General features: G+C 43.0%; 1 protein-coding gene across 1 annotated transcript in view; it reads right to left on the bottom strand.

Moving 5' to 3' along the window:
- PIK3AP1 (phosphoinositide-3-kinase adaptor protein 1) overlaps positions 1 to 16,947 on the bottom strand; it is a 45,050-nt gene that overhangs the window by 5,604 nt on the left and 22,499 nt on the right. Inside the window, exons 4-12 of the mRNA XM_074154355.1 lie at positions 16,678 to 16,822; positions 15,005 to 15,147; positions 14,454 to 14,586; positions 13,524 to 13,720; positions 11,188 to 11,377; positions 4,963 to 5,058; positions 3,346 to 3,525; positions 2,493 to 2,555; positions 1,310 to 1,515 (exon numbers count right to left, since the gene is read on the bottom strand). Of these exons, the coding sequence (XP_074010456.1) occupies positions 1,310 to 1,515; positions 2,493 to 2,555; positions 3,346 to 3,525; positions 4,963 to 5,058; positions 11,188 to 11,377; positions 13,524 to 13,720; positions 14,454 to 14,586; positions 15,005 to 15,147; positions 16,678 to 16,822 (1,353 nt within the window). The remainder of the gene's footprint in view (positions 1 to 1,309; positions 1,516 to 2,492; positions 2,556 to 3,345; positions 3,526 to 4,962; positions 5,059 to 11,187; positions 11,378 to 13,523; positions 13,721 to 14,453; positions 14,587 to 15,004; positions 15,148 to 16,677; positions 16,823 to 16,947) is intronic.

Below are 16,947 nucleotides of genomic sequence, written 5' to 3'. Positions count from 1 at the left end.
TTTTCCTTTCTGTACTAATGAACAGATAATTTTGACTGCAGAGACAGAGGAGGCTGCCACATGTCCCACAGAAAGAGTTCAGGATGCTCCCACTGAAGCCAGAGGGGACACCTGGAAATGTAAGTGGGAGCAACGTCTCTTCACCAGTGTGTGGCAGCACACTGCACCTTACAGGAAGGAAAGGTGGAGAGGGAAAAAAAATAAAAAGACAACTTTTCCAGCAGGGAAATAGGTACGTATGTAAGAGGAGGAAAACCCTGAATAGGTGGAAAAGCAGGTGGAGCAATTGTTGTACCATGAAGGTCTAGAGCAGAGACTTTGAAAGCCGCTCATGGGATGAGGCACTAAGCATTCCACTTCTCTGCTACAGACATCTACTAAAGTACCGCTGTGCTCTTTATTGACAGAAGGGATTCCTCTGACTGTTTCTGGGTAGAGAGAACCCTTCCAAGTGAGAATAAGGAGGAGAAAAAGTCTTGGCTTTGTTCTGACAGCTCCCGAAACACCACCACACACCGGAGACCAGCACCTCAAGTGTGAAAGCAGAGTCCCGCAGCATGAAAAAAAAGGCTCCAAAAGAAGCAGGCAGTGGTTTTCAAGAGGGAGCCCCACTTGAGAACGGAAGTCTTAAACTATGACTGCCAGCTCCACCAGTCATTATGTTGCTGCTGCCAACATAGAATCATAGGATGTGTTGGACCTTTAAAGGTCATCTAGTCCAAGCCCCCTGCAGTAAGCAGAGACATCTTTAACAAGATCAGACTAAACGGCTCCCTCATTTAGCTAAGCCACCCGAATGACTAATGACTGTTGTTAGACCTTACCCATCAAAGAGCAGGTAGTCCTGGAGCCATCAAACACTCAGGGAGGGATCAGAGTATCTACAAGATAGGACTTTAAAGCCAATCCACCATCTGGGACACTGGGTCTTCACTGATGCAAAATAGATGAGAACTGACAAGCTAAATTTTCATCACGGAAGTCCCCTGCCAGCCGGTAGGTGCTAGGTAACCTCTAGAAAGGTAATTTAGCCAATTGGATTTGGCCTAATTCCTAGTGTGCAGCTCTCCAAAAACTAACACCACCACTGCAAGACAAACAGATCTGCAAAACAGCTACTTACTGCTTAAAACTGCTTACTGCTGCGTGGGAACAGCCCCTCCGTGTCAGGAGAGAGTTCTGCTAACTGGGGGACTGCATTACCGGTCTTCCTGTTCCAACCAGGAAAGAAACGTACCCACACTGAACAGCTTGTGATGTACACCTAGAGAGACAGCTGTATTTCTTAAACAGTGGAATAAGCCTGTACCTGCTGGAACCGGAATGATTCTGATCTCTTTTTCTGGTTCAGTTGCCACTCCTTAAAATGAAGTACAGCTTCATCAACGGTGAGTATCCCCATTTTCACTTGCTCCTGTAACGTAATCAGCTGCCGTTGACCTGGGGTTTTCATTCCAGCAAACGGATCGTAGATGCTTGATTGAGACAGGTCCCTTACAGGCCTGACTATTGTCTCTGAAGAGAAAACAACACCAAAAATATTATTGAATATTATCTGCCCTCCTCACTGAATACAGAGAAACTCAAGCACCCTTGATATACCAGAGATACCAAAAAAAAAATAAATTAAAAAATTAATATTACAGACTGAATGTTTCCCTAACCATAAAAAGGTTTTGTCCTTATGCCATCCTGCTATTTGTCAGGGCTAAAAGCCCAACTGAGAAGTAGCCCTGCATGCAAATATCTCCCAGGGATAATCTCTATTCTTAAAAACATCATTTAAGCAAACAGCACAAAACGTACTCCTTAAAGTGCTCTGCTTCCTCACTGCAAAAATCTTCTCTCTCTTCAGCAATCCACAAACCAGAGCTTTCACCTTGGCAGTCACAAAGCAAGACTCTGTGCGGCGTAACTCCAGAAACAGGAAGGTGAAAACTCACTCTACTGATGCCTGCTCTTTGTAAGCCATTTGCAACATAAAGAGGAGTTCCCAACGCATGAGATAAAAGTTCAGATGTGATTCCTGGCACTCTGATAGCGCACAGGATAAGGGCGAGAAAATAAGGACACAGTTTTGGAAGTGCGGACATCAGTAACAAGCGGTTCACTAAAGGTTAAATCCCAGGAAATAACGATCAATGGGCAGTGGCTGTATCCAGAAGACCAAAAGTGGGACATCGACTCCATGAAGTAATAAGGGTCAAAGCATAAAAAAAGGACTTCAATGATCATTATGATCCTGACTGAGGATAAATTCCAAGACAGGGGATATGTACAGCGTGTGATAAAAGGGTACCCCTCTCACACTCCGCACTTACAAAGTTTCCAATGTCACATATGGTCAGAAAGGTTGGGTCACTTATATAGGACAATTATCCCCAGAGCCTTGTAAAACAGACTATTCTGTCACACTTCATGCAAATGAAGCTACCTCAGCAGATGTGCTTTCGGATTACTGCAAATATTTTCAGAGTGAGCTTCTGACTTACCTTTCTTAACCCTTCCTCTGGGAACATAGAGATTCTCAGGTCTTTGAGCTTTCTGTGCAAAAACTGTAAAACAAACACTCTTTAGATACTGAAATGCATCTAATGAAGACAGAAATAACAAGGATGAATATGGGAAGCATATACAATTCTATACTGCGTTACAGCTTCTGTTACCCTACTAAGTTCATTGAAGAAAATAAGATAAGGAGTTGTATAGTAGACCTCTCTTTCTATTGACCTCAAAGAATTTAGCTCCAGGAGAAAACTGCACGTGCTTTCCCCACAGTTCTGTCATGGAGGAAAGAAGTCGTCACTGAAATTACTCTCCCACATGTTACTGTAGTTCTTGATAGAATGTTCATGAAATATGACCAAGATTTCCAAAACTGCCTAGCAAATTAAGAGGCACAATTTTCTTCAATTTCAATTAAACCTCACCTCAGAGGGAGGTACTGAGGTATAGAATCATGTCCTATACAAATGCTGTTGAATCAATGATACCATTACAGAGCTTGATTGTGTCCTTATAATATCAGAATCTCTCCTATTTAATTGGATTTGTTTATGCCATTTGGGGGTAATCTTACTATTTTCATTAAGAGCAAGCTCAGGCCAAGACCTCAGGATACAATATCCCCACATTTTCAGAGTAGGCAGAAGATGAAAAACAGAACTGAAATTGGATCCCAAAGGTAATCCAGCTCTTATGGAGCGAGAAATATTCCAGAGCCAAATAATTCACAGGTCTCAGGAATGTGTAGATTTTCTTGGTGTTTATTCAGCAATTGGAGGCCATGTCAAGGCCATTCTACAGTTGACTAGTCTATAGTTTAGGTCCTGGCACTCAACTCACTTTTGGAGATGTATAGCTCATTGTCTGGCTGCGGAGAGCTGGATTCTGGTCGTGGAACAGGAACTGGAGGTCTGCTAGCCATTTCCTGTGGAAAAGTATCTTGTTCCACTGAGTAGTATACATCTTCACCATACCGCTGGTAAACTCCTTCCTCTGAATCTGGCACATCCACGCTGCTGCCTACAACAGAGTAGGGTTTGTAAGAAAAACAACTAGACACTTCACTGAACACTGGATCCCTCCTTCTTACCAAACTGGCCATTTCACAGGCAAAAACATCCAGTTCTGCAGTGACTTAAAGCGCCAAAGCCCTTCAAGGCATGACTTGATAATCAAGTCTTCAATATCTAGTAGCATGTAAGTGTTGGCCACTAAGCCAGTACCATCTGTTTTGGTGAAGAAACCATAGTGGAAAATCTCCTAACTGTTTTTAAGAACTCAAGGAACAGTTAGTTCAATTAATTCCAATTAATTAACATACCATAACAGTTAACAAATCAGAGCACTGTTTTCCAAAAGCTGCTTGTGGTGGTCTACAAAGTACTACAGAGAATTATTCCTCTGTCTGAAATGAGCAATCGCCATCAGCTGACAACATATTTGATCTCAGAATGATGTGTCTCAGAGGGAGCTGAGTACATACATCTGTACTTAACAGGACCAGTTATACCACCTCATCATCTCCATTCTATTCTCACTCTTAGCATGACTGCAAAATCATCAAATGCTGTCATACCCGATTTAAAAGCTAGTTTCCCTCTGTTTGCATGCTGGCAAAAAGAATTAAGAGCCCCTGGGCTAACTCCCTACTATGTTACCAAGTCACAAGTCAATAATTTAACCATTGGGATGATTTTCCTTTAGTGATGTTGTAACACCCAGTAGAGTCAAGGCAATGGGACTGATGCCAGAGCATCGGTGTTGACAGGGAAAATAGAACGAGATGTTAAGAGTCCCAGACTTAATCTTGCTCTGAGTCCAGCTGGGTCACCAACAAAAAGTGAGCCCGTATCCCTGGTGAGTCAGGAAAAGGCTTGGACAACCCGATCATGCTCAGCGGGGATAGCACAGAGTGAAGGTCTGGCTTTGGTCAGAGAAGGCAGAGGGAGCACTGGAGAGGCAGAGAGTAGATCAGGTTTGGGAGCCAGCAGTTCTTTTCCCCTTTCCAGGCTCCTGTTTTCAATGGATGGACTTTTGAATAAAACATCTACATTAAAATTCTTCACTCTATTGCTGCTCTACTTTATACTCAGTCTCTGCCCATGAGGGGAGCCTGCACCCACATCAGGACACCAGAATTAATTCCCATCACTAGGATAAGGACAAAAGACAGCCATTCCTGCATAGATACCAGCTGTGTGCTTGCATTCACTGGTAGGCAGGGACTGCAGCTAGAAATCACTCCTCCTTTTTGGTAAGAAACTAACTGCATTTGTGAAGTCACCTCACAAGCTGCTTTTTTTCTTGTGCCTCATTTGTACCCACCAAGGCAAAGCTATTATCCATCTCAAACAGCGCAGATGAGCTCTTATCCTTAACAGATCAAGGAGAAACGTCAAGTTCTGTTTAATTGCTTTAACTGTGCCGCTGCCATCCCTCTCTCCAAACAGGTCTCACCTTCTAAAAACTTGCGGAGCATTGAGTCTTTTGTAGTTAGAGAAACTTCATCTCTTTCAGCTGGAGTGTCTGGTTTGGACTGAAGCATCTCCACATCTGGGAAAAAAATCAGAAAGATGAACCTGTTGATTATGCTCTTAAACGTGTGGAAGAATGTAATATAATACAATAAAAAGATGTGATATTTCTGACTGGACCTCTGGTCTATGGTGAAAATTGAAGAGGAAGCAGGCAACTGACCACATATTTGCCTCAAAAAAGGCTCCTGAGTTGCTGTGTTCAGCCCACTCTGCACAAATCTCTGCCTGATGCTTGTGCTGAAGGGTGACTAACATCGCTTACTGACAAGGCTCCAAGCAGGCGCTGAGGATTAGCTCTTACTGAGAGTGTGTTGGCCAGGTGAAGGGTTTGGCCTCTGCACAGTGCTCCTGAGAGGCCAAATTGAGTGGAAAACTCTGTGACTTGGCTAAACCAAACATTAAGGGCAATTTGCCCATAACACAGAAGACAGTATTTATTTTATTTATTGGATAAAAGCCAAAAGAGCCAGGTGAGTTAATTAGTTGGACTGGAAGGTGTTTAGAGGGTCAAAGGATAATTTAGTATTGAGAAAGGCATGACAGCGAACAATAAGATACTTTGTTAAGTCATTGTTTTGACATGAAGAATTCCGATTTAAAAAAAGGGGTCAACTTCATCATAACCCTAAAACTAATCCTAAAATTAAATGTTAGGTAACCATGCTCCTAATGATATTAAAAACAAGAGTGATATAAATCAACTGTTAAGGCTTATTGTACAAGTGAATTGTTGAGGCATACTGTGAAATATGTATTACTACGTAATCAAGATGGTTTGGGTTACATGAGATAATATGTAGTATTTATCTATAAATTTCTTTTTAATATTTTCTGACCTTTCTTATTTTTTTCCTGCAAAGCTGAGGAGATTATGAGAAAGGGTAAGAATATGCTAGCAACATTTCACTTTGTTAGAATGTTGCGGGTTGTTTTTTTTTTTTAAAGAATAATTGTCAAAGGACCCACTGACAGTCATATGAATGCACCCAACCAAGCTTTAACCTCCCAGGAACACCTCCAGCACAGCCAGAGCAATACTGCACGCTGTGTGGACTAACCTCACCAGCTGCTTCTCCAGAGCTCTGAAGTCCATGCCAAGTTTCACGCTGCTGAAGCTGATCTGTTCACCACCAACCTAATATAAAGTTCACTTAAGTACCGCTGCACTACATGGAAGCACAGATTTGACATTTGAACATCCTAAAGAACTTACAGACCTGTATTCTTCTGTAGAGTGATTTTTCCACCTTGGGTATTTTTAACAGCTTTTAGAAATGAATCTGTAGCAAATACAGGCCCAGAGGGAAGCCCCTATTTTATGGATTTGGGGGCAGAACAGAATGTGACAGGAGTGCCAGGTTCCTTTCTTTCTCTGTGGAGGGAACAGTGACCTCCCTGTTTTGGGTGTGCTCTGCAGGATTACCAAACCAGCAGTGCAACAGGATACTGCAGGGTTTGTTTTCTATCACATAGTCAATGTAGTTAAATTCATCAACTAATTAGTTTTCCTTAGAAGACATAATTGCCACCTCGCTAACCTCTTGCACACAGGCCTGTCTGAGATACAGATGAGACCCAACATCTCACCAATGTACCAAAACTGAAAAGTAGTTCTCAGCTTCATCAATGACACCTTCTATTCCACTTGCTGCAAAAGGTGACAAGAAGGTGGTCCATACAAATGCTGAGTACCACAAGAAAGGTCCCCAGATTATTCTGGAGGCTATTGGGGAAAGCTGGTCCAAAGGGTTAGCAGGAAGAGGGCTAAGTACTTCCTAGATGTCAGAATTTAGTAGCTAAAAGGTATTTATGCAAAGAGTTTCAGTTTCCCTTTGCAGGGTTTAAGGCTTCAGAAGGGAGCTCAATCAGCCTGTGAACAGACAGACAGAAGATGAGTTATGACCTACAGACCCTTCCCAACAGCTAAAATATCCATGTGTGGGCACCCTTTACAAAGTAATAACACCCTTCCTCCTTTCAACATTTGCAAACAGTAGATGCCAGGTATTCCTGCCCACAAAATAAGCTACCTCTGTGCAGAGACCAGCCCTTTATTATGCAAGACAAAGGCTTCAATGTGTTGGCATAAACCACAACTCAGAACCTTATAAGCAGTTACATTTTTGTGCACAATTCCCTCAGTTTGCTCAAGGATAACAAGGAGGCTGCTGTTTCTTGGATTAACTAAGAAAAAAAAAAAAAAGAAACAAAACAAAGAGGACAGTGTTGAAAAGCTTGGTCTCAAGAGAATAAAAACGGTGGAGGAGGGAAAGGATATGCAAGCGAGTGGAATAACAGCATCACAACTTAATTATATGTGAACTAACATCTACTCTTTATTAGGTGTTGGAGATCTGCAAATTACAGTGCAGACAACAGATTTTAGTCAGCTGAAACTCTCTAGGATAAAGGATTAAACCCCTGCATGAAACTCAGACTATCTAGGATCTGAGTGTCCACACAGTTCGTAAATATGGAAACTGTGCCAAGAGTCCAGACTTGTTTCCACCAGCCCTTGGCCACTGTCTGGCCTTGGACAGAAGAAATACAGCCTAACTCTGTCCCCAAGTAAAAGAGCATAATAACACACACATGCACAGACCAGGCAGTTTAATCTTCACACAAATCAAACAGGTTTTCGGCACTTTCAAGAGTCCTTGCTCTCAGAGCCCCACCTGCACACAACTCCAGCCTACTCAAAATAGTTTTGCAAAAAAAAAAAAAAAAAAATTAAAATCAGCAGAAGGTGCTGGTGAAAGGCAAGCAGGAAAAGCAAAGCACTGTATCTGATGCTGCAGTTGATAGCACCAGACTGATATAATGGAGATAACTCTCCCTTTTTGCTATTCAGCTGCTGTTTGTTGCAGTGCGTGACTCAGCCAAATGACATTTACCAGCAACTTGAACCAACCTGGAGCATGTTCTGGAAAACTATGTTTGACTTTACAGGTATTTGAAAAGTGTAGTAAGAGGGAAGTGCTCTTTTGAAGCTGGAACAATTACATTAATGATAAGAAATTAAATAAGGCAATTCAATCTCATTATTAAAGAAGAGCAAACAAGGCAACAGCAGGAGCTAGTAAGCTCCCACTGGTTTGGTTGGGAGTACTTCATTTAATCTACACTGCTCGGGGCATTAAGACCTACCCAGGAAAGAATACCCCCCCTCCCACCCAGCAGAAGGGGAGGCATGTTCTATAGACGAACAAAACCTTTTCCATGTTTTTTAATTCCATCATTTATCTCAAAACTTAAAGGGACAACCAGCAGCTCAACAAAGGTGTGTGCAACACTCACATGGCATCAGTTTAAGCAAAATGGGGCCCTTGCACAGCTTCTGCACTCTCTGTTAAGTGTTTCCCCAGGACCAAATGCATCGAAAAATCAAAAGCAGGATGAAGAATACAAGAACTAACAGAATACTCCAATATTCAAGTATTTGCTACTACTTTAAACTCATTACGATGGCTCCAGTCCTGTATTACCTTATTCTCAAACCAGTTCCTGCCAGACAAATCGACCGTGTGGTATCTACCCTTCCTTTGTGATCAGTCTCTGAAAAAACTGTGGTGGAAGCATATCTTGATCACAATAAACGGGCACGCAGCCACGGTACGGCTACACTTAAACTAGCCCAGGTATTGTCCTCTACAGCCGTAACTATTCACGTAAGGACCACTCTGACCTGGAGAAAGTACCTCAGTAGGAGCTGTTTAAGATTTCTTAGAGATTTCTTCATCCTCACAGATCTTTAAGTCGGTACAAAAGCTTGAAGCTTTTATTTGTGATGGCAGTTCTAAACCAGGCAGCACTAATTTCAGTGAGGGTTTGTCTGTGTACTGGTCTTCTAAATAATATTGAAACAACTTCACTTTGAGAGAACCAATCTAAGTGTCAAGCATTGTGCCAATTTAACCTTACCTGTTATAATACAGGTAGATTTTAAGCACTGCTGAGACAAGCTAGAAATATTCTTCAGGCAAAGAGTAACAGACTACGTAACAAACAGAGATTCTCACTAAATGACTCCTGAGTGCAAAGTAACAGAGATTTGTGTGCAGGAGCAATACACTACAACTCCGGAAGAAGCAGAAAACACACATTCCTCGCTGAGGAATTACAGATAAGCCATATACATCCTCTCACCAATGAGGAAAACATTTTCAAATGCAGACCCATTCAGCTCTGTTTTTCAGTAAAGGAATCGTAAGTATCTACTTTAGGGATAGCCTGGGTTTTTACCTTTCTAGTCCTACGGGCCCCACAGAGCCTCCAGCACATTTGCAAACCAGGAGAACTTTCTGGCACTGACCCCAGAGACCTCTGCCATCCTGCTGATGTGGCTGTGCTTGCAAAAGCTCCCCCTAAAGGACATGTGCCTGCTGGGCCTTTGCCTCTAAGGAGGATTAAGGAAAGCAGCCTGACTTCGGCTTCGAATGCACAACCCTTCCTATCCCATGGCAACCTTTGCTAGCTCTCCATCTCCAGCCAAGCAGGCTCTGTTTTGTTTATTCGCCCAAAACACCAGCCAAACTCCCTCCTGAGATCTGTCAATCAGAGGAAGGGAGGGCAGTAAAACCTACATAGTTGAACTGTTTAACTTATTGTGGCTTGTCTGACAGAAACAGGCAAGGGGATAGGCACACAAGCCACCGAGCAGACTAAGGGAAGTGGTGATCTTCAGCAGGGAAGAAGAAACAAGCGCCTTAAAACAAGTAGTCCTTCCACCACCAGTCTGCAGGCCTGGCCAATGGTTTTCTTGACAGGAAGCAATTCTGTTCTAAATCTGAACAAATATGAGAATATTTTCAGAGTCCAATTCAAAAGTTGTAAATTACAGGGAGTTTGATTTGCAGCCACAAAAGGAAGGAATATCCTCTGCATAGTTTCTGAGAGACCTGGTCATTTCACGGGTGGAAGAAGAATACAAGTTGACCTTAGTGTTTTTAAGCATGTTTTTTACCCCTCCACAGACTTAGTCAATGAATCCCACTCAGAGGTGCAACTATTGCAGGCAGAGCTTCCAAAAATTTAGAAACTCTCGTCCCCATTACTGTGAACAACAGCAGCTGCTTTGTTCCTGAGGGCTCCAACCAGCCTTACTGCTTATCTCCACCTGAAGGCAGAATAATCCTGGATTTGGTAGCAAAACTATCCTTGCAGCCGTCAAACAAATCTTTGCAGAGAAGAGTTTATGATTTCAGGCAGAGAATCTACAGTCTTGCGGACTCCTTAATCAATGAAAATGTGTTTCATAACATCATTTAATCTAAAAGAGGAGAAAAACAGCCCAGGACAAATATAGTCCATAAGCAAAAGTGTTTCAGTAAGAAAGCTTTTTCCCTGAGGCAGCACACTTCAAACTGCAGAAACACTCGAAGTCCTTATGCAGGTACTCAATCTATAATAAGCTAGATTCCCTTCTCATCATGGGAATAATAAAATATATCAGTGGGATGAAGCCAGACCAAATAGGCAGATAAGTAATTGCTTAACATAGCTACTTAACTTGATATTTGCAGTCACCCTCACTGAATATGAATAATGATTTTTCAATTATAACCTTTTCAGTACACCTATTTCTAGATATCCACTTCTTTTGTTCTCAAGCTGTTGAGGTAGGTGGTCAGCTCTTGTTTTTCATTTCCTCATTGCCAGTAAAATCACATCTTACATAGTGTTCTTTTCTACCAGTGTCTCTAAGTCAGTGTCCCTACCTCCCTGGGCCTCAGGAGAGCAAGACATGGCAAATGCCAATGTCTTCCAAATGCTAATTCACTTGTTCAGGGTTCAGGTCATCCTTAAAGCACTGAGGAAACAGCTCTTATCTCGTACACTGGCAATTAAAGAAAGGTTTAGAGCAATTTTATCAGCCAGCCAACATGAACAGCCTCCAGAACTGGAGCATGGTTACCTTGTGGTTAGAGGAGAAAAGATCTAACCAGCCCTACTCTAAAACTCAACTGAGGTGCTACCATGTCTAAGAAAGACTGACCAGCTCAGCCCTCTTGGATAGGGGCTCTGAGCAACCTCATCTAGTTGAAGATGCCTCTCCTCGCTGCAGGGGAGTTGGACTAGATGACTTTTAGACGTCCCTTCCAACCCAAACCATCCCATGATTCTGTGATTCTATGAATATACATACAGAGGTCTTCTGGGGGACCAGGGACGAATCCAGCCATGGATTCATAAAGTTCTTCATCGGAACCAGGATTCAAAGAACATTTCATTAACAGGTCAGTGGATAGATGAGCCATGGATTCATAGACAGACTCATCCTCCTCGCCTTGCATCAGCTCTTCCTTAATGTGAGTCTTCAGCATATCTGCAGTTTCCTGGAGAGGAAGAAAGGCAAGAAAAAAATGTTCAAGTTTAATTTAAATAAAGAATCTGGAGAATCAAAGGAAGCAAGAGATATCACACTCTCCCATTGCTGATAGAAAAAAACCTTCTAAATGCAGCCCATTTGCAAAGACTAAGGCTTCTCAAAGGAATTAAATCCCCACTACAACTGCGTAGGCCCAGCCTTCAGGATCTATATTGTAATAATACATAATGAGGGTGAAACAAGTCGATGCTGACACATACTGAGTAGCCATTACAGCCTCTCATCCTCTCAATTTCACATCCTACCTGATGTCTGCAAACTTCTAGAATATAAGCGAAGCTCATTCTAAAAATGCAAACGCTTGTCAAAGGCTATTTTGAGGAAAGCGTAGCTGACCATAAGGGGAAAAGCTTTGCCACACACAGAGCGCTTACAAGAAAGCAAAGTTTTAGCGTTGGTCTAGATTCATTTTCGGTTTCTTGGCATTAGCAGCAGCGCGTAACACCCAGAGTGGGAGTACACAGACCCTTTTCTGTGAGATTAACAGGAAACCTCACAGCTGGCAGCTCTGCATGTAACACAGGCAACTTTCGATTCACAGGACAGCAGAACCCTTTCTCACATCTTTGTAACATGGGCTAGGTGGGGAGAGAGGGCAAAGCAGATCTTCTCCAAACCATGCAGGTCTTTACCAAACCACGCAAGGGAGCAAAATGTAAAGCTTCATCCCAGCCTCCTCCCCAAGTTCCAACTGTGTCACAAGCACAGCCATCTTAATTGGTTGCAGTACTACAAGATGTTCATCCATCCATAACTGCCACCTGACAGGCCTTCACAGGGCACGTGTGTCAAAACTGTCTACATATGCTTCCCTCCACAGGCAATGGGTCAGGCACGTAGCTCACACAATGCTTTAGGGAGGTGCAGAAAGAAAAGTAGGCGAGTAAGGGGTTTACTGGGATTTTCAGATACCCACACCAGTACTGCTACTAAATTCACATGCTTCTAGTCACTACCTTGCAGCGGACACGCTGGTGCAGATTGTTTGTGTGCTCTGGTACACAGAGAAGCCACACAGACAGCTTGATGGTCAGTAAGCAGGACCTAGTCAACAGAGCTCTGCCATTGTGCCAGTGGACAGGAGGACACGGGAGAAGCACAGTACTGCAGTGAGAGGTTGGAAGGACTTCCTGAACATCTCTAACTTACCCCAATGCAAAGATTTTAATCACACAAATTACAGTTTCTGCAGACCTCCTGCTCTGAGAACAGGGAATGACCTTTATTTAGCTCTAATGTATAACCCTAAATTCATGCTTATGTCAAGAAGCAAGCCCCAATTCTAAGAACCAGACGCAACTTCTCAACCGAAAGCAAAGGCAAATAAAATCTGCTCAAGAATTCACGTGATCTGAGTCGAGGAGCTGCTCATGATTTTGAAGCATACAGGCTGGAAACAACTCAAATGGAAGAAAGGATAAATCCCATGCACACCCACAGAAACCTGGTACAGCTGGAGTTGGGTCCATGCCATAATCTGGAAAAGTCAGAGTGCTTTTTTAGGGGGACAGGGTTAGCATAAAGAGAACTGAAGTGGGAATTTGACTCCCAGAGAGACCAAGCATGGAACAGACAGCTTTCCTAACACAGGAAGAAATGGATTTAGTGTGGAGCAGGCAGACTACACAGATGAGCTGTGAATGAGCTAATAAGCAATCCAGAGAGCACCTCAGACTGCACCTTCCCAAACATATTCTGTTCCCATGTCGCTCCCTAAAGTAAGTGGGATGAAGGGGCTGTAGTTTTGCCAAGATCAGAGGTTAGAAGAGTACACCAAGTACCAACCACACCCCTGCAGAACCTTCGTTAGATGGATGGATGAATAAGGAAACCCAGCACAGCAATCTCTGCTTCCATCTCATTTGCTGTGTGCTTTTGAACTTCCAAAGAAGTTGGAAGATTCTCCCCAAGAACTTCCCCAGCTCCAGAGATGCACCCAGCCCTCCAGCCTGGAAGCTCTCAGTGTGGCTGGATGTCTGTCTTCTACACCTACCACTCCACATTGTGCCCTTTATTACCCAAGCTTGGTGCCACCGCCCACACCCGCTGTGGGTGCAATGGGACAATGCAAAAGGCCTGCTGCTCTCTCTTACCACGTATTCATCAATGAATTGGCGGAGATCCTTAAAGCCATGCTTTTCTGCTATGGTGTTTGGATAATGACCATATTTGTTGGCTACACTGTAGGCCTGCAGTGCTCCAGGGCAGGTAAGCAGCAAGGCGGTGAGGTTCTTCAGCCCGTATCTTGCGGAAAAGTGAAGCAGTGTTGGCAACTCCTCATCCCTCTGATCTGTGAGAACAGGAGCCTGTTAGATTCTAAGTTTTTCTCCAGCAGCAACAGAGCCAGTAGGGGGGAAACAAAATTCTTAGCAAACACACAGACCAAAGCAGGTGTGAAAGCCCTGAAAAATATATATGATGTTTCAAAATGGAGCTAAACTGCCCAAATCAACTGCATCTGCAGGCTTGAGTCCTATGACCTTTAGTGGGGAATCTGGCACTGCAACACCTTAACGTATGTAGGATCCCAGGTTTGCAAAGACCTCTTAGATCATCATTGCAGTATGATCCAGCTGCTGTAAGGCAACCGTGTCATGGTGCCACACCAATCTAACGGCTGAGTGCCCACTGTGCACCTTAGAGCAGAGTTATGGGGTTGGGGAAAAGGACTGGGCTGGGGAGAAATACCACATGGAACTGGGAGAAGAACAAGGGAGAAAATATGGGAGATGTTTAGGGGAGCATCATCTTTTCACCTTGGTTGTATTTGACACTGTCTACATAGCTGCATCTGTCACAGTGCAAGGAAGCGAAACTGAGGCATGTAATAAAAAAAGGGTCACCCAAACCAGATGGCAATCCCCCTTCTAGAGGCCTCATCAGAAATGTAGCTTCCTGGGCTAAGATCCAAGACTTTTGAGACAGTCTGTGCAGGTAACACACACTGCAGCATCAAGGAGCTCCAAGGTAAAACAACTGATACAGATGAAGTTTGAAATGAAAACAAAAATCATTTAACTTACTTGTTGTCATATCTTCTTCTTCCAGCTGGTTGATTCCAAACAGGTGCAAGCCACTGGCAGGAATGTTCTTCTTCAGTGACTCAGTCAGCAGTTTGTCCAGTGCTTCTATGCTGTACGGCACGATTTTAAAGGCCTAGATATAAATGGAAAGTGATTTTGTTTGGGGGAATCTGGAGATTTGGTTAAGGTGAGATTTATAAGGTGCTTCTTTATTTAGCATATATCAGGAAACAGTAGGCATAAACATTGAAGGTGGCAATGTTCAGGTCAAGCAAAGAACATGAATACTTTCCTGGGCCAGAGTATCATTAATCTGAGCAGATAAGAACTGTACGCTCTGTAACAAGACAGAGCACAATGAGAAAGTCACTCATGCAACTAGAAGCACAAAAAACTGTTACTTCCTACTTCCTGGACAGGTAAATCCCTAAATAACCTTGCGTTTCTTCATTTCAGAACAGCTACTTCATGGCAAGCGCTTTTGCTTACGTCCACTTGTGTAGCCTCTGACAGAGCTGGTTTCCAAAGCAGCTCTTTGCTGGTGTCATTACCTGGCACATGAACTGTACTGGGTTGGCTGCGTTGGCCAAGAGACTGCTGATTTCCTCCATGTCCGTGTGATAGGTGACACTTGTTTCTCCCACCATCAAGTCACCTGAATATATCTGCAGAGGCACTGTCCCAGAGGTTAAATCTTTGAAAAGAAAGAGAAGAAATTACCGTTAAGAGCAAACAATGAGCCTGTATCAAACAGCCCGGAGATAGGAGTTGGGAGATACTGCTAGCTGGATACCAAAACAGTTTCTTTGGAATTGAATTCATGAAGAGTCAGGAAAAAAAAAGGAGATTATGTTGGTCTGAACACTAGGTAGGAGATTACTTTGGAACCACCTTCTTCATAGCCATGTCAATGCACACCACCTGTGACCTGTCAGGTCCTCTGCTAACCCTAGTCTGGACCACTGATGTTAACAACACACCACCTCAAAGCCTCACATCTCTCCACCTCCAGCTTTCTCTGGATCAGTCTCTAAACCATGCCATAAAATACGAGAACTGGGGAATAAGGGTAGAGAAACCAGGAAAGTCACTAGGGATTCCGCAACCCCTCTCAGCCTCACTAGACTCTGAACGAAATCAACTTAAAAGAATTCTAGTTCTGCAACTTTACCCATGGACAGGTTTTATCTCGTACAGGCACCTTGGGAGCTTCTTGCTGTTTTGTCCAGTGCACATTCATAGGTCTGAACTTCCTCTTTGAAACACAAATATTTTGAATCCCACTGAAATTAATCTTTCCCTGTATATATGCTTGGCTGTTAACAACTCAGGAAATTATGAAATAGTCACATGCAAAAGGAATTAAAAATATACTTCTCTTACTGTTAGAAACTTCAGCTGCAGAGCTTACAGATAGTTGTACACTCCATCAATGTGAAGGTCATGTTTATAATTCAAAGTGCAAGTTAGTTTCCAGGTCCACATTTAAACTACAAGTCTTGATTTAAGACAGATTAAGTTGAACATTTTTATGTGGGTGAGGTCACCTTCTTTAAATCAATCCACCTCACTGACTTTACAGGAGTTGCTATAAGTGACTATTAGTCTCTGTTCTCCCAATGACTCTTCAAGAGAACAGACCAAAACAGATTAAATAAAATCATGCTGGGAAACTACTATCAATCTGTAAGGCTCTGAAATCATGAACCTAAAGTTTAGACAGCCTAAAGTTTTTTAAGTGTAAATATCTAGAGTGAAAGAACTTACCTAAATTAAAAATGCAAGCCAGGATAAATAGTTTCAGCTCTGATCACAAAGAGATCATCACACATTAAGCACGTGCTGTTACAGTCATGCAATCATTTATTGGCACTTACCTCCTCTTGGTGCCCTGCCAACGCTAATGCGGTGGTGGTTATAACACGCAGTTAAGTTTCAAAGCACTTTACAAGCTGCAATCTGCTCTCACAACTCCCAGTAAGGCGTGTCCACGCTGCAACCCTGCCGCTGCTAAGGGGAAAACAGAGCCCCCCAGCAGCAGTTTGTCTCAGTTCCTCATCACAGAAGTATCACAGATGAGAACGCAAGTTCGAGATTTCCTGGCCTCAAGTTTTCCTGTGTATCAATCTTTACCCTTATCCCTCTGGCACTTTCCAGGACAGGCAGGTTGAGATAGACAGGAAGGAATGGGAGGAGAAGGGGGGAAAATCTCAGCCCAGCTTACTTGGAGCCTCAACAGAGATCGTGTACTCATTCTCCATCTCAGCCAGCACACGCACAGAGGATGCATTCTCTGGAGAGAATTCAACTTCAGTTTTCACTTCGCCATCTAGTTTGCATTTCATGATAATATAAACTGTTGTCTGCACCTAAAAGAAAAGGCATTACAACATGCAGGTTAACAAAGTAAGCGTGATTATGTTATGAAGTCCCTTTTTGAGGGATCTTATTGTCATTGCAACTAACACATGAACTGTCATCTGTCATTCTCTTG

Source organism: Numenius arquata, chromosome 10 (genome assembly GCF_964106895.1).
Source record: "Numenius arquata chromosome 10, bNumArq3.hap1.1, whole genome shotgun sequence".
NCBI lineage: Eukaryota > Metazoa > Chordata > Aves > Charadriiformes > Scolopacidae > Numenius > Numenius arquata.
This window is presented reverse-complemented; position numbering and strand designations above follow the sequence as displayed.